We start from the raw sequence: 23,598 nt of genomic DNA on the forward strand, positions 1-23,598 counted from the left end.
AAAATACCCTTTCTCCACCCCCTTCTTCCCAAAAACAGGACAAAATAATGTGAGAGATTTTCAGAACCCAGGTTTGTTCATTGACTAAGAAACTCACAAAGCATTAGTGAAACATGGTGGGTAAGCAGAACTGTAAGAATCTGTAAACAATGACTACAAACTCTGCTTTGAAACCATTCACGATACTTTTATTCAATTAATATTCCTGGGGGAATTCTGCGCCACTGTGCGTGTGTGGAATTTATGTCTTCTACAGATTTATTTATTTATTTATTTTTTGCTAAGGTGGTGGTGAGAATCACAGACTGGGTTTCAGAAGGGCTGGGGGGCAGGGGACAGACTGGAGCATGGGCTCAGGAGCTAGTGGGGTGACAGCATTGAGCCAGGGGCTGAATGGGAGGTGGGATGCAGGGCCACACAGGGACATGGGGTAGAGGGACTGCAGGAACACACAGGGATGGGGGCAGATGTGCCTGACTGAATGGGAGAGATTAGCGGTCAGCCAGAGTCTGCGTGGGGGAGGCTCCCCAACTCCCTGACAATCCCTTCCCCTGAAAATACACCTGTTCCATCCACACTCAGAAACCACCCAGATTTACTCCCAGCCTCCTTCCACCTACCTCAGGTCCTCCATTACCCCTGACTCCTCCAAGCCTTTGCACTGATTCTGAGGGCTGCAGGAAATACGTTTCTGTATTGTAGTTTAAATGAATTGCTCTGTTCTGTATTAATATGCCTACTAAGGAATCTATTTGTCATTTTTTTTTCCTGAATCTTTTTTTGTGTCTGTATTTGTTGACAGGTATTTTGAAATAAATTGCCAAAATAATTGAAACTAGTGTGATTATATTGTGTTATTTTGACAAGCAAAATATGCAGAATTTTGCAAAATTTTAAAATATTGTGCACAGAATTTGTAGGTGCAGAATTCCCCCGGGGAGTAAATTAAAATGTACTATGTGTACTATGCTATGTATCTGAAACAATCTTAAATTTAGCTTGCCCATGTTAAAAATATTGATTATTATCATACTTTGTCCTTTAAAAGCACAAATGCTAATCAAAGGCAGTATTTTGATTCTAGTTTTATAGCAAATCATGGAGAGATATATGAATACTTTTTTTTATATGTTACACAATCATTAATAAAAATTAAATGATGAATATTAGAAGTATTTTTACTTACAATTAGCTGTTTCAAGCCTACAAAAGACTGTTCTACGGAATTGGCATTTAAAACTTGCCTCTTCACTGCTGCTTGCTCACCCAGGAAACGGAGCATTAAGTCTTTTACTGCATCTCCCTGTGGCAAGGAAAGAGGAAACACAGATTATAACCAAAAAAACATTTTTACATTCTTCTAGTAACAAAAAACTTTGAAAGAAAAGACAAGTAAAATACTTCTAATGGAAAGATATTTTCAGTGAAAGTGTTTGTTTTCAAGGATGAATTGTTTTTGTAAAATGAATGCAAATCTTTACATATTTGAGACTTTTCCACAAAATAAAAAGTTCAAAAATTAGGATGAGATAGGCATCCAAACTTTGTGCATTGAGATCCGCCCATCACTAGATCTATATTTAGCTATATTGAAGCTGGTTTATACTGTGATTTTACATGCAGTTTAGTTGAGTAGAGGCTAGTTTAATGCGTGTTATTAAATGAATTTGGCTACAGTGAGACAGTTTTATAACATACTTTTGGATATAGTTTAGCTATGGGTGCTAGTTTAACAGCATGCCTTTGTGCTTAGTTTATATATACTAACACTGGGATTTGTATTTTTCTTATATTACTCCCCTTGTTGTCATAGGGTCGGGTACTCTGCTGCTTACAGCCCCATTGTGCTGTGTGACAAGCATAGGAGTCAATCTTCCCCAGCAGAAAATTCCTCCATTGAAGACGACCTCCTTGTTGCCACAAGTATGCTGCAGTTGGGTCCTGGCACCTGTGGCCCCACTCCCATGTCTGATATAGGGCAGAAAGGAAATGTTGTGGAGCAAATGTTAATGGTACAACTTAGAGCACCAAGATATATCAGATCTGGGGCTGGCTCCCTGAGCTCTTCTAACTTCTGCCCATAGTCAAGGCCACATGTTCTATGTGGTATGTTAACCTAAATTATGCAGCAGACACCCACATTTATGCAGCACTTTTTCCAATGCCCCATCACTATCTCTGACCTCCTTTATCCCCCACAGTCCAGTAGTACAATCAGAGAAGTACTGGTTACTTATTTTGATATTAAATTCAGCTTATTACATTCTGTCAAATTTTAAATGTGCTGCGGATCCTTGTACTGAGGCACTTCAAAACCATAGTGATGGTAGCTTTTATACAAACCTGAGATTTGATATATTCATATATTATAAAGCCAGAAGGGACCATTGTAATCATGCAATATGACTGGTTTTTGATAACCAGGTGTCAAGCTCTCTGCAGTGGTTCAAGAGCGTGAGTACCAAACTCAGGGCAAACTGTTATGAAGCAGGGCACAAACCCCAAACTGGTTGTGACTGCTATACTTAAATTTCACCAACCAAGCATCAAGTGTAAATTCCTCAGGCATTCTAACAGTCTAACCATTGAGTCACAGACTCTCCCTTCGGGTAATCCAGTCTATCTTGCCACCTAAGCAAATTTGCCTTTGTGATAGATGGTCCCTTACACTAAAAATCACAACAATATTCAAATTATTCCCAGTCCCAAAGAAACAGGTCAATCACACTTTAATCTTACATAAAAGACAACCCTTGTAGCCTACAAGAAACTAACTAACTAAGAAAAAGAAATAAGAGTTATCAACATGGTTAAAGCAGATAAACATATACAAGTGAGTTAGAGTCTTAGGTGCCAAATGGTGGTAGAAGCTTCTCTAATAAGCAAGCTCTATATGTCCTGCAGGGCTAACCCAGGTCAAGCACTGGGGATCTTTTGCTTATGCTTAGTAATCCTTGGCCCTCAGAGTCCAAGCAGCATAAAAATACAGTTTCTCCTCGTTAGGGATTTTTATTCCTTTCCCCCACAGTCCAAGCTGATGGGACAAGTCCACAAGCACATCTCCTCTTCACGGCTGTGGAAGGAAGCACTCAACAAAGTATTGTGTCCTTTGATATTCCACAATGGTTTGTCTGGTGTCTATGGGCCTTCTTTTGCTGGGAAGAAGATAACTTTCTGTGGCAAACTAGTATTTCACACTTGGTAATGCTTCTCTCCTGACTGGTGGTTTGCAGTTACAGAGCAAACACTTAGATATTACCTTATAACATGGGATACAGATATTATAAGTGATACTAATGCACATAGCAACTTACAAATATTTCATAAAGTCTAAAGACATTTTTATAAATCTAATACCTATTTTAACAATACTAACACATAGGTGAACCAGAGTGGTTCCCAGCTATGTATTTGTCAGTGTTCAGTTGAGGCGTAGGGGCCAGCACCACACCAGGATCCAGTCAACGTTCACAGGTTAAGAAACGCGTCTTCTCTTTTCCTTCCCATTTTGGGCAGAGGGACTTCAAATTTGAGGAGAGGGAGGAGGATCTGAATTCCTCATCCTTTCTGGTGGCAAATAGCTGACCCACTGCATCCTGCCAAAATACGTGCCTCTACACCACCTGCATGCTCCTGCTAAAAAGATCATTAGTAAAAATGTGAATATGGGGATTTAAATTGTCAGGCTTCAGCATGTACATCAGCACTGACATCCCCCATTGATATAAATGGAGCAGTTCTCACCTCTCAGAGCTGTTTCTTTCATGGTAAGAGAAAAGAAATATCATCACTGCCTTTTATAGAGGGGTAATTGAGGCAAAGAGATTAATTTATCCAAAATTACACAGGAAGCCTGTGGCATAGCCAGGAATTTAATCCAGATCTCTCATGGCCCAGTCCACGCTTTAACCACTAGGCCACCCTTCCTCCACATACTCCATCCTTACAAAATAGTCCAAAAGAGAGCTACAGTAAGTTTTGCTGGGCATTTCTGGAGGACAACAGTATACAGAAACTAACAGCTTACTGACTGAGGAGGTTTTGTAGTACCTCCCCCGCCTCCCTTTTCCACTAGCCACACAGAACAACATTCTCTCTATTCTCACCCAGGAGGAAGAGGAGAATATAGCAGCATATGTGGTTCCACAACAGGAGCAGAATGCTGGATGTCATGCTGGGTAAGAGTCATACAAACATGTTCCCTGCACAAGATTTCAGCAATTCAATACCCTTACATTCAGAGAGGGCCAGAATCATTTAGCCCTTATGATCCTCTAATCTCTTTACTGACAGTGGGTAAAATTTAAAAGGAGTTATTAGATTTTTAAAAAAACTGTTAATTTAAGCACAATCACCACTTAGATACAATTCAGCTCTGAATTTAAACACAATTACAAAGATGTTATTTTGCAGTGCACTTAGTTTTATTCTCATTGGCAGAAAATAGTTTACTATCACCATCACTGGCCAGCAAATTTAACTTAAAAAAAAATCAATATTAGTTGCTGCCTCCATCTATAGTCTGAAAAATAGACAATTTAAATCACAATAGTGGTGAGGAGAATCTAAACGTGCTAGAAAGGAAGCTAATTTGGGAGAAATACATTAAATGAGCAAGAAAGAGGAAACGGTGGCAGCTGGTAAAATAGAGGTCAATAAATGAGCAAATAGGGAAAGCAGGGGGAAGAAGAAATGAGGTAAGAGAAAAATTGGCACAAAACAGAAGACAATGGCAGGGAGCATAAAGACGACATCAAATCAGGAGTGACCAAAAATAACTAATGGTAGCAAAAACCCCAGAAAGCAACAGTTTGCAAATTAGAGAGACACTGAATGAAGAGCAGGTAGTGTTATACTGCTTGGGGTAGGCAGTGTGATCAAATGGGAGAGCAATGGCTTGGAAGTCAATCCAGACCTGGGTTCTATTCCCGGCTCTGCCACTCACCTGTTATGTGACCTTGTGTAAGTCACTTCACCTCTCTGTGCCTGTTTCCCATCCTTTGTCTGACTTGTCTGTTCTTCGAGGCAGAGACTTTCTCTCAGTGTGTGATTGTACTGTGTCATGCATAAAGGGCCCTCAATCTCAACTTGGACCTCTAGGCACTACTGTAATATACACTCCCGGGGGAATTCTGCACCACTATGCAATGCAGAATTTGCACAGAATTAATGTTCTGTGTAGAATTTCATTTTTCCCCACAGAATTGGTGCTGCAGAGCTGCTGGCCACCACTGTGGACCGCTGCACGCAGCAGAGCCCAGTTCACAAATAGAGGACACTTGCCAGGGGGAGAAGGGGAGCTGGAGGCTGGCTGCTGCAGTTCCCACCACATCCTGAAGGGAGGAGGTGGCGTGCAGGAAACTTTGTACAAACCTGGTCCCAGCATCAGGCTGTTTCTTTCTTTGGATCCTTAGGCTCTTGGGGGGTAGGGAGTGCAGGTGTCTGGGCTGGGAGAGTTGTCCAATGCCTGGGCTCTGGGGGTAGGGAGTGCAGATGTCTGTGCGGGGGGGGAGGGGAGCAGGCGGCAGGGGTGGGAGGGCTGGGGGGTGTCTGGGATGGGGGGTAGCGGGTTTGGGTGTCTGGGATGCGGGAGGGTGCTCTGCAGCTAGTCTTTGGGGATGCGAGTGCAATGGATTAATATACATCAGAATTATACCATAATCATATAATAATATCACTGTGAAAAATATGGGGTGCAGGGTCACAGCAAGTATCTGGGCTGGGTGGTGCCTCATGGCTGGGCTCTGTGAGGCAGGTGGTGCAGGTATCAGAGACCAGAGGTTCCCCCCCTCCAGATGTGTCCAGCTGGCACATGACACACCCAGACTGAGGTGCCCAGCAAAAGCATAACAGAGAAACAGGAACTAAGTTGTCGTAGGGGGTTTCTTTAACGCTCTACTTCTGGAGGAACTATTTTCTGTTGTCTGTATTTTGACAGACATACTTGTTGACAGGTATTTTGAAACTTCTTATTTCACTACTGAACGATAATGAATTTTATACTATGGTACTACTAAATAAGGCTTAAAAAAAACCAGTATTACCTGACCTCTACCATCTGAAAGGCAAAACTTACTAGCCAGAGGTGTAGAGATGAAAGAGGAGGATGAGGAACATGACCTGTGAAGTCCAGAGGCAAAACTCTGTTGAGAAGCTTAATCACCCAGCCAGTCTCAGCTGCCGGGACAGGGGAGGATACAAGAATCTCTATTATGAAGCAGTCTCTGCATACTGCTTTCACATCAGCCTCTGGACAACAGATGTCAGATAAACTTAAAATTCTAGTCTTGCTAAAATCTAGAAGAAAGGAATTTTGTGTTTCTTCTCTCCTTTGCAGTGTTGCCTGGCTGCTGAGAAGGGAATGGGTCTCCACTACTCTATCCCTCCACCAACCTTCATTTTGGGTCCTCCTCACCAGTAAATGGCTTCAATGCCTGCCTCTGTTGCTGCTCCTAGCTTTCTAAGCAGTGTCAGAATGCAAATGACCTGATTCTTGACAATGTCAGTGCTACCAGTAGCATTCTGAACATCAGCTATGAAAAACGACAAGACTTTCGTCACTCTGCTGTAGCACTGAATACTACAAGCAAAAGCGCTGGAGTTACCAGTCTGCAAACTTCATAGGACACCACATTGCTTTAATCTATATCCAGTTCAGGTTTGGAATGTTATCTTTGCAAAAGCTAGAAATGACTTTTTAAATGAAAACCTAGATTCTATATAAATTGATTGCATCAGTCTCTACAAATAAGTAACAAAGCTTTCGGATCATTACACGCGAGTCAGTTTTTTGAGTCCTTTCATGAATGACTGGTCAGTCAGTCATCTTCAATGCTCTAATAAGGACTGCAATAGTACACATAAGATGAACACAGGCTGTAAAACAGGGTAATAAAAAGAATAGACCACTAGATGTGTCATCCCATTTCATTGCCCTAACATACGAACAAAAAGTAGGATGTAGCTATAGATTCTTACCTGGATGTTGTCAAACTTTAATCCAGGCATGGTGAGATTCTCTTTGTCTATAAACAGAGTACTATATTGCTGAGTGGCTACTGAAACTAAAACCTTTCTAGTTTCCTCGCTGGGAAGCCAGGCATCATTTCTTCTATCTAATTCACTCATATTCAAGGCTGTGGCAAATGGGTCATCACTTCCAGCAAAAACAGCTTGGATCTGTGAAAATGGTTTAGGAGATTGTGACATTTCTAAAGATGCAGGGGGACTACCTGCTTCAGATCTCTCATTTCCTACAGAGTAAGTAGGGTCAGCAGAGTCACTGGAATTGTCTCCAACTGTACTGACAGATGACATTTGTTCTGGGACTGAAGAACCTGCATTAGGGTTACTGACAGAAATAAAAGTAGATGTAGTAAATGAATCAAAAAACTCAGCAGCTAGATTATTAGTGTTAATAGGGTCACCAAAAAATGTGCTTAGGCTAGGACTTGGTTGAACCACCTGTGGATGAGACTTCACCGGAATCTCATGTACACTACTAAAACTAGGAGACTTCACCATTTGAGGCTCAAAGCCATCATGTATGAACAACTGTGGTTGAGCATTAACATTGTTTGCTTGACTAAAAATGGTGCATACAGGGATAGGCTCAGCTTCAGGAGATGATTTGCTGGCAAGGGGTGATGATATTGGCTCCTCAGATTTACTTTCATCAATATTACTTGGTGTTGAGTCACGTAGAGCTTCATTTCCCACTTTCAGTTCATCTTTCACTGCTTCTTGAATCAACTCTTCCTTTAAAGATGCCTGATCATCTGTTCCAATATCAGAAATATCTTTAGGTGTTTCTTCATGTTCAGTTTCACTGTCATTACCTAGGGCTTCTTCCTTATTCAATTCTTCTTCTGGTGTACAAATGTCCTTGACTTCCATTTGTTCCACAATCTCCTGCAGGCAACCAAGTTCACCGGTGTCATCTTCACTATTGTTTGGAGAATCAGAAATAATGACACTCTCCATCATGTGTTCATTAAGTTTATCTATGAAGTTATTGGAATCCTCTGAGATGGTCTCATTCCCTTCAGACTCAGATTCATCTCCACCAAGATCAATGGTTTCCTCATGGAAGAGAAGTTCTTCCTGAGCCCTCTGCTGAACTACATTTCCACTTGCCTCCTCATCTGAAACGCTCTTCTTAGCATCCTCATCGTTACATTGATTATTTTCCATTGTGACTAAAGAAAGAGAAATATATTCCAAAAGTTAATTTTATTGATCAATTTAAATCATTGTTCTGAAACTCAAGAGTATTTATTAAAAAGGCACAGAAGGACTTTTTATGTAGTCATTTGATTATTAGAATATTTATTTTTGTCACTTCATTGTTGGCCAGCTATTCTGTACTTGGCACAAAAATGTTTTAAATTTACCTTTTGCCACTATGAACTTGTGAGTCTCAAAACATTATAAATTTCAGGAAGGCAATGGTGTGTGAGTGTGCGTGCACACGCTCCCATTCAACCACTCCAGCCTCCCCAGAAAGATATTTAGCATTATGCTGATAAATATTTCCTTCCAGTTAAACAAATAATATTACAAAATACTTAGCTGAGAGGCAGCTCCAAAAATCAACACTAAAAATGGACCAGATTGTCTTTTTCTTACAAAAATATCTTTCTGCTAAAAATTACTTATTCTGATCCTCCTTGGTTTTGATACTGCAAGAATCAAATAGTACATCTAAAGCAGGCCAAAAATGTAGGCTTACTCTCTCCCATGGCAAGAGTCCCTCTTCCCTATTTGACCAAAAACATCTTCGTATCCTATGGGTATTAGACTTCATTGCCCTCTAGGTTTACTTCCTTTGGATTGTTCAGAAAACTTCTCTCAACATCACCACCTCTCCTGATACAGGTTCTTATTCATCTATGTACCTCACAATGTTTTATCTAAACTACAAAATGTTAATATTCTTTCCAAAGGGAAAACGGAGACAGGAAGATCTAGTTTGGGGGGTTGCTTGCCTGACAAACTAATAGCTCACACTTTCCTTTTTCTTGGTCACTCATTCAATAATGATTTAGGTAGGTGGCATTCAGATGATGAATTGTGATTACTGCTACTGATTGGCTAAAAATTGTTCATGCAACCACTATTTTTGTTATCGCTCTGCTTTATGCTTCTGTCAGTCACCTGTTATATCTCTTTCCTTTTACACTATAAGCTTTTTAAGGAAGGGAATTAAATTGTATAGTGCCTACTACACTTGCTTAAGCTGAGGCCTTTAGGCATTACTGGAATATAAATATTAATGATAATAAATAATAAACGTGTTTGGGTATAGGGGAAAGGAGAAAACCAATAAGCACCTGCTCCTGCTCCCACTGAAGACAGTGGGCATTTTGCTACTGATTCCACTAAAAATAGTTCTGGGACCCACAGAAAGACAGGATTACGCATCTTAAGATTTCTGAAATTTTTGTTCAAGTCTAGGAGTTTGCCTCTCAAATTTCAAAAGTTTTTTTTTCTCCTGCTGATAATAGCTCATCTTAATTAATTAGCCACTTACAGTTTGTATGGCAACTTCCACCTTCTCTGTATCTATATCTATCTATATATCTTCTTACTATATGTTTCATTCTATGCATCCGATGAACTGGGCTGTAGCCCACGAAAGCTTATGCTCTAATAAATTTGTTAGTCTCTAACATGCCACAAGTACTCCTGTTCTTTTTGCGGATACAGACTAACACGGCTGCTATTCTGAAACCTGTCATTAAATCTAACTGGCATTTTTAAACCTCTCTTTTTAACATCTAAACTTTGGATACCCCCAAATGGGGTTCTCCATCACTGCTTCTGGCAAAATTCAGTAAATACACTCTATTTTACCTTTGACCTATTACCCTTTGATTGTGAAAAACTTAAACAAACAAAAAAGCTATATTTTCCCATATTTTAAAACCTATGCAGGTTTGGAGAAAGAAGCAAATTTTTCTGGGAGATGAATTTATTTCTTTAACCTTGGAGGCTTCTAATTTGCTTCTCATCTCAGACTAAGTAATGATTACATTTTTTTTTTATTTTGATGAAGTGAAGGCTTCTCTTTTTATATATAAAACTATAGCTAGCCTGGTACTGAATCCATGCAGAATCCCACTGAAAACAACAGTGCTTTGCACAGGCACAGGAATGGGTCTCATTGCAGGATGGGCCAAAGCGATTCTAAAATCGCAATGAAAAGTTTCTACCAGTTATACTCATTGAAAATACTTTTAGCCTGCTCTGTGAGAAGCTCATTCTCTTCCTTTGTCGTCTCTAACTGGATTACTCAACTTGTGGGTCGGGACCCAAAACTGGGTTGCCTGAATATTTCAAAGGGTCACATAGCAGCTCCTGTCCCATGGGGCTGGCGGGGCTCACCTCCCTGGTCCAGGCACTCCAACTTCTGCAGTCCCAGTGCCACGCAGGTTTAGCCCAGCCATCAGGATGACAAGCATCTGGGTAGGCCAAAGTTTAGAGTGGCACTGCAACCCCATGAGCCAGGTCACAACTCCGCTCACTCAAACTTGGTCCAGTGAAGTGGGCAGCGCCAAACCTGAGCTGCGCTGCAACTTGGAGATTGCAAAGCCCAGAACAGAGAGCCAAGCCCTGCCACAGTCCAGGAGCTGCAGGCACTGTGGGGTGAGTGCCCGGCCTTCCACACAGTTTTGCATCCCGATGTGGCCCTCGGGCCAAAAAATTTGCCTACCCCTGACGTATGCTCACAGCTTTGCCATGGAATTCCACGTTTCTGAGTCTTCATAGGCATCTGTGCTAATTCACCAGGCTAAACCTTTGGCCTGGCCAGTCAGTACCCACTATCTCCCATGGGTAGAGCGAGTGGGTTTGAAACGCCCTGGTAGGTACCGCAGACAGGGCTGAAGATCCGCAGGCAGCGGGGTAGAAGCAGGGCGACAGCACAGAGTCTGGTTACTGCTCCGGGTAGCACGGTGCTGGGTGCAGGGGAAGAACGTGGCCACTGTCTAACAGAGGAAGGGAAGGGTCCCAACCCCTCGGGGGGGGGGGGGGTCAAGGGCCTCTCACTGCGGTTCACTTTCAGGCAGGTCCCACGACCCCCCCCCCCCCGCGGGGGGAAAGATTTTGCTCTGCGTGTGGCAGCCAGACCCTGCACATCCACGGCAAGTCGTGGCACAAGTGACAGCCCCTCGGGGAGGCACCTCTGCTGCCGCCTCACCCCAAACGGGGACCCCGGCGCACCCCTGCCCGGCCAGCTCCACGCTAGGGAACCCCAGGCCCGCTCGCTACCTGCCCCACGCCAGGCTGCCCCGCCAGGCCCGGCCTCCCGCTCCCTGCTACCTACGGCCCTGACCCTCACCTGCTTAGCGCCCGCAGCAGCCTTGCACCGCTGCCGCCCGACGGCTCCAGCAGCGACTACGCCTGCGCTCACAACCGGGTACCGGTCTCTACGGCGCCTGCGTCTCCTTCACATCACCCGGAAGGGGAGAGCAACGGATGCCGCAGTGGCTCAGAAAGCCCCCTGGGCTAGCGAGTAACGCGTGAAAGAGGGGGGCCGGCTCAAGCTCGGGGAAAGGGCTGTGCGGCTGTTGGGCGAGACGGGGGGCCTTGCGGGCGCAGCCGTGGGGAGGCTATGGAGGATGACGCGCCAGTGATCTATGGGCTGGAGTTCCAGGTGCGCGTGAGGGGAGAGAGGAGACCCTAGGAGAGGGGGGGAGCTACTACCCGCCGGGGGGCGGTGTTGGAAGGGAGCACGTGGAGGTGGCTGTTGCTGGCCAGGGGGGGTGGTATTGGGGGGGGGCTGTTGCTGGCCGGGGGGGGCGGTGTTGGAGGGGGGCTGTTGCTGGCCGGGGGGGGGCGGTGTTGGAGGGGGGCTGTTGCTGGCCGGGGGGGGCGGTGTTGGAGGGGGGCTGTTGCTGGCCGGGGGGGGGCGGTGTTGGAGGGGGGCTGTTGCTGGCCGGGGGGGGGCGGTGTTGGAGGGGGGCTGTTGCTGGCCGGGGGGGGGCGGTGTTGGGGGGGGGCTGTTGCTGGCCGGGGGGGGCGGTGTTGGAGGGGGGCTGTTGCTGGCCGGGGGGGGGCGGTGTTGGAGGGGGGCTGTTGCTGGCCGGGGGGGGGCGGTGTTGGAGGGGGGCTGTTGCTGGCCGGGGGGGGGCGGTGTTGGAGGGGGGCTGTTGCTGGCCGGGGGGGGGCGGTGTTGGAGGGGGGCTGTTGCTGGCCGGGGGGGGGGCGGTGTTGGAGGGGGGCTGTTGCTGGCCGGGGGGGGCGGTGTTGGAGGGGGGCTGTTGCTGGCCGGGGGGGGCGGTGTTGGAGGGGGGCTGTTGCTGGCCGGGGGAGGGGCGGTGTTGGAGGGGGGCTGTTGCTGGCCGGGGGAGGGGGGTGTTGGAGGGGGGCTGTTGCTGGCCGGGGGAGGGGGGTGGCCATTGCCTACTTGGGGTGTGTGACAGGGCTTTTCAGGGGGCAGCGTGGTGGGCAGTGGAAGGGGACAGCCCCTTGCAGAGCAGCAGGCGCTGGGGGCAGCTGATACTAGGCAAGGTGATCAGACTCTCTACAGCCTCCCCCCGACATAGCTGATGATCAGGGGTTCTTCCTGAGCCCCGAAATATGTTTATGCGACAGCCTTAATTCTGACCCTTGCCTGCTTTCACATGTAATATAACAACCACTTGTTAAGGTGCCTAACAGCCTGCGGGCAAGAGGAGTTAGTATGGGGTGGGCAAACTTTTTGACTCGGGGGTCACATCAGGGTGCGAAACTGTGGAGGGCTGGGAAGGCTGTACCTCCGCAAACAGCCTGGCCTCCTTACCGCCATCTGCCTCCTTGCACTTCCTGCCCACTGACTGCCCCCCCCCCCCCAACTGCTGACCAATCCAACCCCTCCTGCTTCTTGTCCCCTGACTGCCACCTCCTGGGACCCACTGCCCCTAACCGCCCCCCCATGGGACCCCCCCATCCAAACCCCCTGTTCCCCATCCCCTGACCACCATCCGCCTCCCCCCAGAACATCTGCCCCATCCAACTGCCCCCTGACTGCCTGCCCCTGCTCCCTGGGACCCCGTGCTCCTTATCCAACGCCCCTGCCCAGTTACCATGCAGCTCAGAGCAGCAGGTGCTTGCTGCCTGGTGAGGGAGGACGGAAAGCAGGGGAAGGCCTGGGGGCCTAGTCTCCCTAGCCAGGAGCTCAGGGGCTGGGCAGGAGGGTCCTGCTGGCCGGGTGCGGCCCGCAGGCCGTAGTATGCCCACCTCTGAGCTAGTAGTTCAGGGAGGAGGGAACTGCTTGTGCAGCATGACTTGAGTTGTGCCATATTTGGGAGGATAGACGAACAGTAGGAAGATATGTCAGATACGTACGAAGCGCTGTGGCCTCTTTTATTCAATAACCAGTGTTCTGTATCTCTTGTTAGTTTTATTTATTTGTATTCTTTAGTGCTTGAGTGCCCTAGCTAGAATGGGGAGGGAGATGGGGGTGGGGAGCATTATGCAAGACCGTGTACAGACGTAGTATAGAGTAGTCCCTGTGCTGAAGAGCTTACAATCTAATAGACAGGATAGATTAACTGCTATAGAGCTATGGACAAATAGTCAAAAGAATAGAATTTGTAAGTTCCAGTTTCACCCCAGTCAACCTCCTTTGTAGCCCTGGCTCATCCTGAGTGGCCTCCTTACAGTGCACTCACGGAGAACACTTGGCCTCGGTCTGGGCAGGGGAAGAGAAATGCCAAAAATTTCTGAAGGTATATGCTCTTGGTTGCTTCTCTCTCCTGCAGAGTGGGGAGACTCCTGGCTCGTTGTTGCAGGGCAGGCAGCCTGTATGGCTCATGAAGAAGACTGAAATACATCTTGTAATACATTACCATTCATCAAATTACCCTAAATCATTAGATATTTGCTGCTGGTGCTATAGTTGCCCCCTTTATGAATTTGTCCCACAAAGAAAAATTGTTTGTTATACCATTGTGTTTTCATGTCACACCAGGATAGTTTTTTGCAGGTCCCAGAACTGAAATGGTCGAAGAAACGGCAAGTGAATTTGCTTAATGATGCTTATTGGTGATGATTCTCTGTATCAGCCCTGTTGCCCCATCTGGCCACCTTCCATTCAGTTGTATTTGCTTTTATTATCAATAGAGCATGGGGCTGTTTCTGCAAGTTGTGTTTCTGTGTGTACGCTATTGGATGTTAAATCAGCTCAAGTCTGACTATCATAACCATTATGTGATTGGATCACAGAGGCTATATGTCCTCCTATTTCTCCAGGGTTGATAATTCCAGATTTTAAAGGGCATTAGATGCCTAAATACCTCTAGCCCATAGGCTCTTATTTTGGATCAGAGAATGTATATTGTGTTCTAAGCAAAGTACTATCTGATATAGTAGATGTAAATTGTGTAGCAAATCGTTTAGATCTCATCCTAACCATTTTTCACAAGTCTGCACTGAGCAGTTCCACTTATTGTTTGGGAAATATGCAGCAGATGATAGGAATTAGGTTTTACTGGAATTAGGCCTGGTTGGGAGCATAGAAGGCAATGGACCTTCTGAGACTGTAGCTCTAACGGGGGATTTGTAAAAGTTAATGGTGAGCAGGAGGAAGTGTCTATGTGGCAGAGCTCTGCTCTGGAGCAGTTTTGGAATGGGGAGGAAGGGTGGATAGTTTTGTGGATGAGGCACAAAGGAGCTCACAGACTACAGTGTTATTCCTAGGTATTTCTGGCCTCCATAGAGTTACCTTAAGCAAGCCACTTAAGCAAACTCCTCTGTGCCTCAGGTTTCCTATCTGTAAAATGAGGCTAATATTTCTGTTTTTCATATGAATAAATTCAAGTTTGTAAAGTGCTTAGGTATTAAATTAATGAGTGCCATAGAAATGCCTATAAATAAACATGAACTACGCAGGATAGACTCATTCCCTCTTATAGCTCTCCTAAGGCACATAGGAAAGGAGCCATCCCCAGCTCCACTTTGGTAGAGCTTTTGACGTAACCTCTCCCGGAGCACTGAGGAAGCACTGGTGGGAAATACCTCTCCAGGAGAGCTCTTAAATTCTGCTGGAGCAAGTGCTTCTTTCTGTTGCCTGTATTTTGTTTGGCTCCTTCAGTTACTTCCAGACTCCCCAGCTGCCAAGCCCCTGACATCCCTTTATGTGGCAGCCTTACAAAACAGAGAATTATGCAGCCACATAATCTCATGGTACACAGGGCCTTGGTTCTAAGCCACAAACATTTCTATTTGTTCATGAATGGCAGTTCTAAGCCTCAGTCCCTTGCTGCCCAGGAAACGTAAGTAGAGTTCCTGCACTTGTGCCCTCCTTATACAGTATGTTCCTTAGTCAAATGAATGTTGACTTTGGTCTGTCTTGCCTTTCCTGTAGGGCTAATTGCTAACTGTTTGATTAGGCTTTGGCTACTGCTGTTTGCTGGGTTCTCCAAGGCAGATCACTTCCTGCTGTTAAGTGGATGTACTGCCATTTTGCTGGCCCACAAACAAGCTGCCTCCTGCAGTTCCTCGGATTGCCAACGTATGTGTCACCACAGGATGACTCCTTTCTTATCCTCCAAACCTTTGGTGTTTGCTCTTGTCAACCACTCTTACTCCCCTGACCAGGATTTTTCTGTCATATATATAGGCAAGCTCTTCCCTCAGTCTGCTGAAGGTCCACCTCCTTGGACCCAGCTCCAGCTGAGGTCTTGTTGTAACAGTACGTCAAGAGAGCCCAGCTGTTACTTAGGCCCTCTTTTGTCAAGGGCACAACTCCATCCCTTGGGCTGCCTTTCCCTTCTATGCCTGGAATTAACGGTGGCTCTTCTCTTCCCACAGTTAGATCCCAGGCAAATATAGAACTGAATAATGCTGATAAAGCTAAGTTAAGTTAGTTTTTAGTATCTAACAGTTTAAATTTAGCATTGCATGTTCTAAGAGAACTGAGCCAATCATATTTTCCACTTGTTTCAACAGGCTTGCTTAGAGCTAGAAGGCTGTAAAGAGAGAAGAACTGAGAAATAGGGCACCTCATTACACAGAATCAGTTATGAACTAGTTTTGCTTTTAGAATGATGACATTTTCCAGACTGGCTGTCCCATGAATGTTTGGCTGTTTGAGTAATGATCCAGAATTCCCAAAGGGTTAGAAAGACACTTTCTTTAAAGTTGTTGACTGATTTTAGTGCTAGTGAAAGATGTCCTCTTGACTGACCTGGAGACTAAAATTATCTTTTATCTGCAAAACAGGTGCAGCACCGGGACAAATTTCCCTATGTTGCCTTGTCAGTGTGCCTCAGCATCATACTCACCTTTGTCTTGGCCTTTCTGCTGAGAAGGGTATCAGCTGTGGTGTAGTGGTATTTGAGTGGTAGCCAGAGACTACAAACTTTCTTTATGCATGCGGCCAAACTCTATCACATATCATTGACTTTTCAGTGCTATCTACTTGGGTTGAAATTGAACTAGTGACATATAATCTTCTAATTCAGATAGATTAAACAATGAGTATCCCAGAAGTCTCATTAACTACAAAATCTTGCCCTGAAAGATTATTTTACAATGATATTCTAGGTATAACTGTATCAGTCCCTAAACTTGTACCACTAGCAAAATACTAAAAGTAAATCTATAGGTTGGAGTATTTGAGAGAATGGATAAAATGGAAAAAATGCTTAAAATAAATTTTCTAAATGTATTTTCAGACCATCTTCCCCAAAATATGGCACTTTAAAATCCATGTACTTTATTGGTTAGAACAGCATTTAAAAACAACAACAACCACAACAAACACTATTGGCCCACAGATTAGATTTTAATCTACTATTTAAATGCTCCTCTTATCTCTTCCCTCTCTCTGCCCACCTTGGATTTAGAATAGTTGTGAATTAAGAATTTGTTTTGCTTTCAGTACAAAACCATAACTGAACTTTTTTTGGCTCAGATCCTACCATGATGGAACTTTTTCAAGTGATAATTAAAATGTGCAGTAATCCTGAATTAACTCTTGTCTAGGCTTCTCCTCTTTCTCCATTTCTGTACCTTGAGAGCTTCCCTTCTCGTGTTGCGGAGAGTGACTTCAATAAAGTTTTATCTGGAAAGCTTATATGTTTCAAGTCTTAAAAGACATACATTGGACGACTGTTGTGCTTTGTAAGCTTAAAAGTTGAAAATTAGTATTGTTGCAAAACAAAACTTGCTGAAACTTAGTCCATGCTTCTATCTGTAAACTAAGTATTAGCATTGCAGAAATTAAACAATTATGAAAATATTAAGGGTCAATAGTAGCAGTTGGATTTAAATTAGCTTTTAATGCAGGAGGGTGGCAAAAATGTCCAGTAATTTTTTGACTGCTTGTGTAGGATCATATCTTGAACTAGAGACACTAGCTCTTCTCCATACAGAAATAGTAAGACCAAATCAAGAATGCTTGTATTAGTTTTTGAGCATCTCTGTAGCAGAAAGAAGTTGCCATATTGTAGTATAATTTGTAAGTGTGTATTTGCTGGACTACAGTGATGAGTGCCATAGAAATGTCTATAAATGTACCCAGGGGCATCAGAGACAAATGATGTCAGAGGTGGAGAGTGTAGTCCAGTGTACTGGGACTCAGGAGAGAAACAAGTTTTGTTCACAGTTTTTCTGCTGACTGGCTTTGTAAGCTGGAGGAAGTCACCTCTCTGCTTCAGTTTTCCCCTCCCATCCTTTTTCTGGCTTGTCTATTTTTATTGTAAGCTCTTCTGGGATGGGAAGGGACTATGTGATTGCACAGAGTCTAGCACAACGTGGTCCTGATCGCAACTGGGGCCTCTATGTACTGCTGTAATACCAAAAAACAATTAGGGATATAAGGCTCCCCAAATTTGAAAGATACACATGCAAATAAAGGAGAACAACGGTTTAGTGTGACATACAGGGTGCAACAAAGAGTAGCAGAATGACAGAGGAAAACTTAGGTTGAATGTCAGAGAAAAAATTCATGCAAAAAGCATTTCATTACACGAAACAAAACAAAAAATCTTCATTTAAAAATCAGTTAAGGCTGTGCAAGTGAATGTTTCTCTAGCACAACCAAAGAAGAGTCCAGGAAATCCCTAGTTAAGTCCTTAGCCATCCCTGGCAGTCTGCAACCAAAGCTTGCGTTCTCTTTTATCTTACCTATATGACATCTCTTCTTTACATATTTATGTAAAATGTACAGTTTTTAATCCCCAAATACACAGAGCGGATAGAATAGAAATGGATATTTTTTGGCTGTTTGGTATGTTGGATTGTAGTATATAGTTAGGGGGGTGTTTGTGTGTGGTGTAGATTTTTAGCTAATCTTGTTTGTGTGTTTGATTTTTAAATGGAGGAAATTGTTTATGTAGAAAAAGCTTGTACTAGTGTTTTCCCATATTGGGAAGTTGTTGTTTGTATGTTTGTAGTAGTGTTGTTTGGATGATGCTGTGAAGAAAATATGATGGTGTTTTGTGTTTTCTGTGCTTGGATATTTGCATGTTTTGTGTGGAGATGGAAGCAGAAGGTGCGTATATCCTAAGTAGTAGATTTGAGGGTGGATGGAAGGCTTGCAGATGAAGATGTCTCTGGAGTGAAGCTACACCTGAGGCAACTTTTCTTTCTTCTAAATTTCCTGTAGCTCATCCCTGGGGAGTCCCAGCCTGAGGGACCCGATCAGGTTTCATCAGTCCAGGACTACATCTGGGAAGGTTGATCATCTAAACTGGAGTATGTGGCGAATGGATCCCCTTGGATCACTATATGTCTGCTGCTTGTTTGCTGGGTGAATGGCGGTGTGTGGTCCATCAGGAGGTCTTCAATGACTTGAAAATCAAAAAGAAATCCAACAAAAGTGGAAGCATGGTCCTAAATTCCCTGTAAGCTGCGTGGCCGAGCAGCAGTCTATTAAGCGCTATGCAGGCACTTGGGAAACCCAACCCCGGTGGATCTGCCACGAATGGGGGGACAGGTGCTCCTCGCCCGGCACAGCTGGAGGATAGGTGCCCCGGCCCCAACTCAGCCTGGTCCCCAACCTGCCACGGCTAGGGCTCCGCCCAGATGCTGCTGCTGTGGAGAGAGAGCTGGGGGGAGTCTTCTCTCCCCATAGTAGCCCCGGGGCAGCCTGCACCCAAACCCCTCATCCCTGGCCCCACCGCAGAGCCCGCACCCCAACCCTTCAGCCCAGGACCTGAGCTGCCGCGGCGGGGAAAGAGAGCTGGGGAGAGTCCTCTGCCATAGCCCTGGGGCAGCCTGCACCCCAAACCCTTCATCCCTGGCCCCACCCAGAACCCACAGCCCCAGCTGTAGCCCTCACACTCCTGCACCCCAACCCTCTGCCCTGGTCCTGAGCCCCCTCCCACACTCTGAACCCCTCAGCCTCACCCCCAACACATACATTTTCTTACGTGCACCAATTTGGAGGTGATGTGTGACACACAACAAAATTCATTCCGTGCATGTGTGGGAAAAATTAGAGTGAACACTGAATGGTCATATTTCTAAGGATGAGTACAAAAGAATAGCACAAGCATGTAGGAACAAAATCAGAAAGGCTAAGGCACAAAATAAGTTAAACCTAGAAAGGGGCATAAAAGGCAGTAAGAAGAGGTTTTGTAAATACCTTAGGCGCAAGAGAAAGACAAAGGAAAGTGTAGGTCCAGTATGTAGCAGGGAAGGAGAGGTAATAATAGGTGACATCAAGAAGGCAGAGGTGTTTAATGCCTATTTTCCTTCAGTCTTCGCTAAAAAAGTTGATGGTGACCAGATGTTTAACACAATTAATATTGACAACAAGGAGGAAAGAATACAAGCCAAAATAGGGAAAGAACAAGTTAGAGTACGTGTAGATAAGTTAGATGTATTCAAGTAGTCAGAGCCTGATGAAATTCATCCTAGGGTACTGAAGGACCTAGCTGAAGCTATGTCAGAAATGTCAGTGATTATCTTTGCAAGCTCATGGACGATGGATGAGGTCTCAGAGGACTGGAGAAGGAAAAACATAGCACCTATTTTTAAAAATGGGAACAAAGAGGAGCTGGGGAATTATAGACCAGACAGCCTAATTTCAATACCTGGAAAGATACTGGAACAAATTATTAAATAATCATTTGTAAGCAACTGGAGGATAATAGGGTAATAATAATCATAGCCAACGTATTTGTCAGGAACAAATCATGCCAAGTCAACCAAATTTTCTTCTTTCACACAGTTACTGTCCTAGAGAATAGACGGAGATTGTAGATGTGGTATATCTTGATTTTTAGTAATGCTTTTGACACAGCTCTACAAATTAGGGAAATGTGATCTTGATGAAATTTCCATAAGAAGAGTGCAAAATTGGTTGACAGAATAATCATCAATGGTTTGCTGTCAGACTTGGGGATATATCTAGTAGGATCCTGTAGAGATTTGTCCTAGGTACAGTACTGTTCAATATTTTCATTAATCACTTGGATAATGGAACAGACAGTATGCTTCTAAAATCTGCAGATGACACCAAGCTGGGAGGGGATGCAAGCACTTTGGAGGGCAGGATTAGATTTCAGAGTGACCTTGACGAATTGGAAAATTACTCTGAAATCAACAACATGAAATTTAATAAAGACAAGTGCAAAGTGCTACATCTCGGAAGCAAAAATCAAACATACAACTACAAAATGGGGGAAAACTGCCTAAGCAGCAGTAGTGTTGAAAAGGATAAGGCTTAAAAGTGAATCACAAATTGAATATGAGTCACCAATGTGATAAGAACTAAGAATGGTCATGCTGGGTCAGACAAATGGTCCATCTATCCCAGTATCGTATCTTCTAATAGTGGCTGATGCCAGATGCTTGAGAGGGAATGAACAAAATAGGGCAGCTATCAAGTGATCCATCCCCAGCTGTCTAGTCCCAGTTTCTGCAGTGGAAGTGTGCATCTCGTGCAGGCAGATGATGTCATTGTTGTGACAACAGGATAAATCACTGCTGCTGCTGCATTTGGCTACTGACAATCCTGCAATGTTGAGTTGCAGTACTCAGGGCTAGCCTGATGGGTCAAATGTTGGAGGAAGGAATTGCATCAAGAATGTCATCTGGCAAGTGATCGAAATTCAGCCCTAGAAAGGACTTTCAGTGTGGTCTGCTGGTTAGGTCATCAGTTTCCCAAGTATGAACTGAGTATTCACAGGGAGAGCAATAAGAATGTTGATCCATTGCCACAGAGATCAGATGCTGATCCATTGCTGATCTGTTCAAACATCTCAGATGCCACTGAGCTTACATCTACTAGTTTCTGTGACTCGGGTGGAAAGTTTCCAGATCACAAATGTTGACAAGCCACCGTATTTTAATTGGGACCAGAAAGTTCTGTCAAGACTATCTCACGCAGCAGTCTATGTTGCTGACTTCAACAGTCACCATCCTGACTGGGGATACTTGGGGCATCAGATGCTAATGGGGACCAACTGGTGGAGTGGGCATCTAACAATGATCTTGCCCTCCTCCATGATGCAAAGCAGAGAGGCACTTTCTGCTAAGCCAGATGATCTTGTGAATACTCTCCTGATTTGTGCTGGGTGTTATCTGTGGATGGTCACTCCCAACCTGCATTATGTCTGGTCTTGGAAGATTCCCACACAACCAACACAGACCTTCTATTATTCACATTGGCCTACAGCTCCCAATCATTAGAATCTTTAACAAACCAAGATGGAATTTCAGAAATGCAGACTGGAAGAAGTACACAGATGCTTTAGAATAAGGTCTTGTCTCTGTACCATCGCGCATCTTCCCCGTCGATGTAGCTTTCAGTCATTTCTGAGAAGCCATCTTCAAAGCTGCCTACGCATCCATTAAGCATGGCCATAATCTAGTCTACACACTGTGCCTTGATGCTAAATATGCTCAACTTCTCCGTTCAATATGAATCCTCTGGTGATCCAAATGTAACTGACCCATCTAATTGAGTTACTGGGTGCTACTAGATGGGCATGATGGGACGAGATGACTCAGAATCTAGATATCACTCACTCAAACTGGAAATGCTGGAATTTGATTAGTCTGCGCAGTTCAGCAACCACTAGCCCTAAGCTGACCACTTGCATGCCAAACCAAGCTGTTTGACATCGGCTGAATGTGTCAAAGGCCCCAGATGAGAAGAACGTCAGATGACAGTTTCATGACAAATAGTGTCAGTTCCATCAGAGAAAAAACACTCGGTAACTCAGAGCTGTTCACAGCCACAGACTGGATGTTTTCAGACAACTATCCACAATGACTCCAAGATCTCGTTCTTGAGTGGTAACAGTTAATTTAGACCCCATCATTTTGTCTGTGTAGTTGGGATTACATTTTCCAGTGTGCATTACTTTGCATTTATCAACATTGAATTTCATCTGCCAATTTGTTGTCCAGTTATCTAGTTTTGTGAGATCCCTTTGTAATTTTTCACAGTCATCTTCGGATCTAACTGTCTTCAGTAATTTTGTATGGTCTGCAAACTTTGGCACCTCACTGTTTATCCCTTTTCCCACATCATTTATGATTATGTTGAAGAGCACTGGTCCCAGTACAGATCCTTGGGGAACCCTGTTGTTTACCTCTCTCAACTGTGAAAACTGACCTTTTATTCCTACCCTTTGTTTCCTATCTTTTAACCAGTTACTGATCCATGAGCAGACTTTCCCTCTTATCCCATGACTGTTTTCTTGAAGTAATATTTTGTCTCCTTTTTTGCTGTAGTGGAGGGGTGGAAGGTTTGTTTTAAATTGATTCAGAGCTGATACTGCTGCTACTAAAAGTATGATAGTTTCACTACCTTGGAAACAGATGTTGCATTATAGACCCTTTTTTTGCATGCATATGGTTATTCCTCTCCAGCTATGTAATTCATGGCTCTATAACCTGCTTTAGGATGCAGTAAATGAAAATGCCAGTTCATTTTATTCACTTGACTAGATTACGTCTCTGTGGTTCATATGCTTTTCAGTATAACCATTGTATTTCAGTATTAACTAGGGTATACCTATACCTATTCAATTGTGGATATGATTGTGGGGCTGAGGTTTTCTGTATCTCAAGCTTTCTGGTGAATTAGGCTGTGCATGCTTCAAATGGAGGAGGACAGCAGCAGTGCACAGTGACTCAATACCAACGCTTATCATTAGGGTAGGGGAGGAGAGCTTAAACAACCAGTTGCCAAAGCTTGAAGTACTACTCTCCTATACATTGACCACATGTTCTGTCCATCTGAAGTACGTCTATCACCTGTTGAAATTATTGTTTGTTTATTTGTATTACTATAGCACTGAGGAGCCCTAATTATGGATCAGGACCCCATTGTGCTAGGTGCTGTACAAACACAGAACAAAAAGACAGTCCCTGCCCCAGGGAGCTTACAATTTAGGTCTAAGACGGAAGACAACAGGTGGATATACACAAACAAGGAAGTACAATTAAACAAGAGGCAGTACTGGTCAGCATGGTAGGCAGTAATTTCTGCACACCAATAGCTGTTTGTTTTGCCATTGTGACTTTCTCTGAATCAACTTGCCTGAGTAGACACTATAAAAAATAACAGATTTGCATACTTGTGGATGGGCCATCTGAAGGTCCATTATCCCTATTAAGAATCAAACTGTCTCAGATACTGGTAAGCCCCTA

The 23,598-nt window shown here is 44.2% G+C and overlaps 2 protein-coding genes across 4 annotated transcripts in view; one reads left to right on the forward strand and one right to left on the reverse strand.

Moving 5' to 3' along the window:
- The window catches only part of TRAPPC12 (trafficking protein particle complex subunit 12), an 80,447-nt gene extending 68,978 nt beyond the window's left edge, over positions 1 to 11,469 (reverse strand). For both annotated transcript variants that reach the window (XM_048845413.2, XM_048845412.2), the window contains exons 1-3: positions 11,342 to 11,469; positions 6,979 to 8,198; positions 1,187 to 1,303 (exon numbers count right to left, since the gene is read on the reverse strand). In XM_048845413.2, coding sequence (XP_048701370.2) covers positions 1,187 to 1,303; positions 6,979 to 8,193 — 1,332 coding nt within the window. In that variant the 5' untranslated portion in view covers positions 8,194 to 8,198; positions 11,342 to 11,469. The remainder of the gene's footprint in view (positions 1 to 1,186; positions 1,304 to 6,978; positions 8,199 to 11,341) is intronic.
- Positions 11,468 to 23,598, forward strand: part of EIPR1 (EARP complex and GARP complex interacting protein 1) — a 171,771-nt gene continuing 159,640 nt past the window's right edge. The window contains exon 1 of one of the 2 annotated variants that reach the window (XM_048845414.2): positions 11,468 to 11,656. In XM_048845414.2, coding sequence (XP_048701371.1) covers positions 11,615 to 11,656 — 42 coding nt within the window. In that variant the 5' untranslated portion in view covers positions 11,468 to 11,614. The remainder of the gene's footprint in view (positions 11,657 to 23,598) is intronic. The other variant, XM_048845416.2, reaches the window with a different exon arrangement.

Source organism: Caretta caretta, chromosome 3, assembly GCF_965140235.1.
Source record: "Caretta caretta isolate rCarCar2 chromosome 3, rCarCar1.hap1, whole genome shotgun sequence".
NCBI classification, from domain to species: Eukaryota; Metazoa; Chordata; order Testudines; family Cheloniidae; genus Caretta; species Caretta caretta.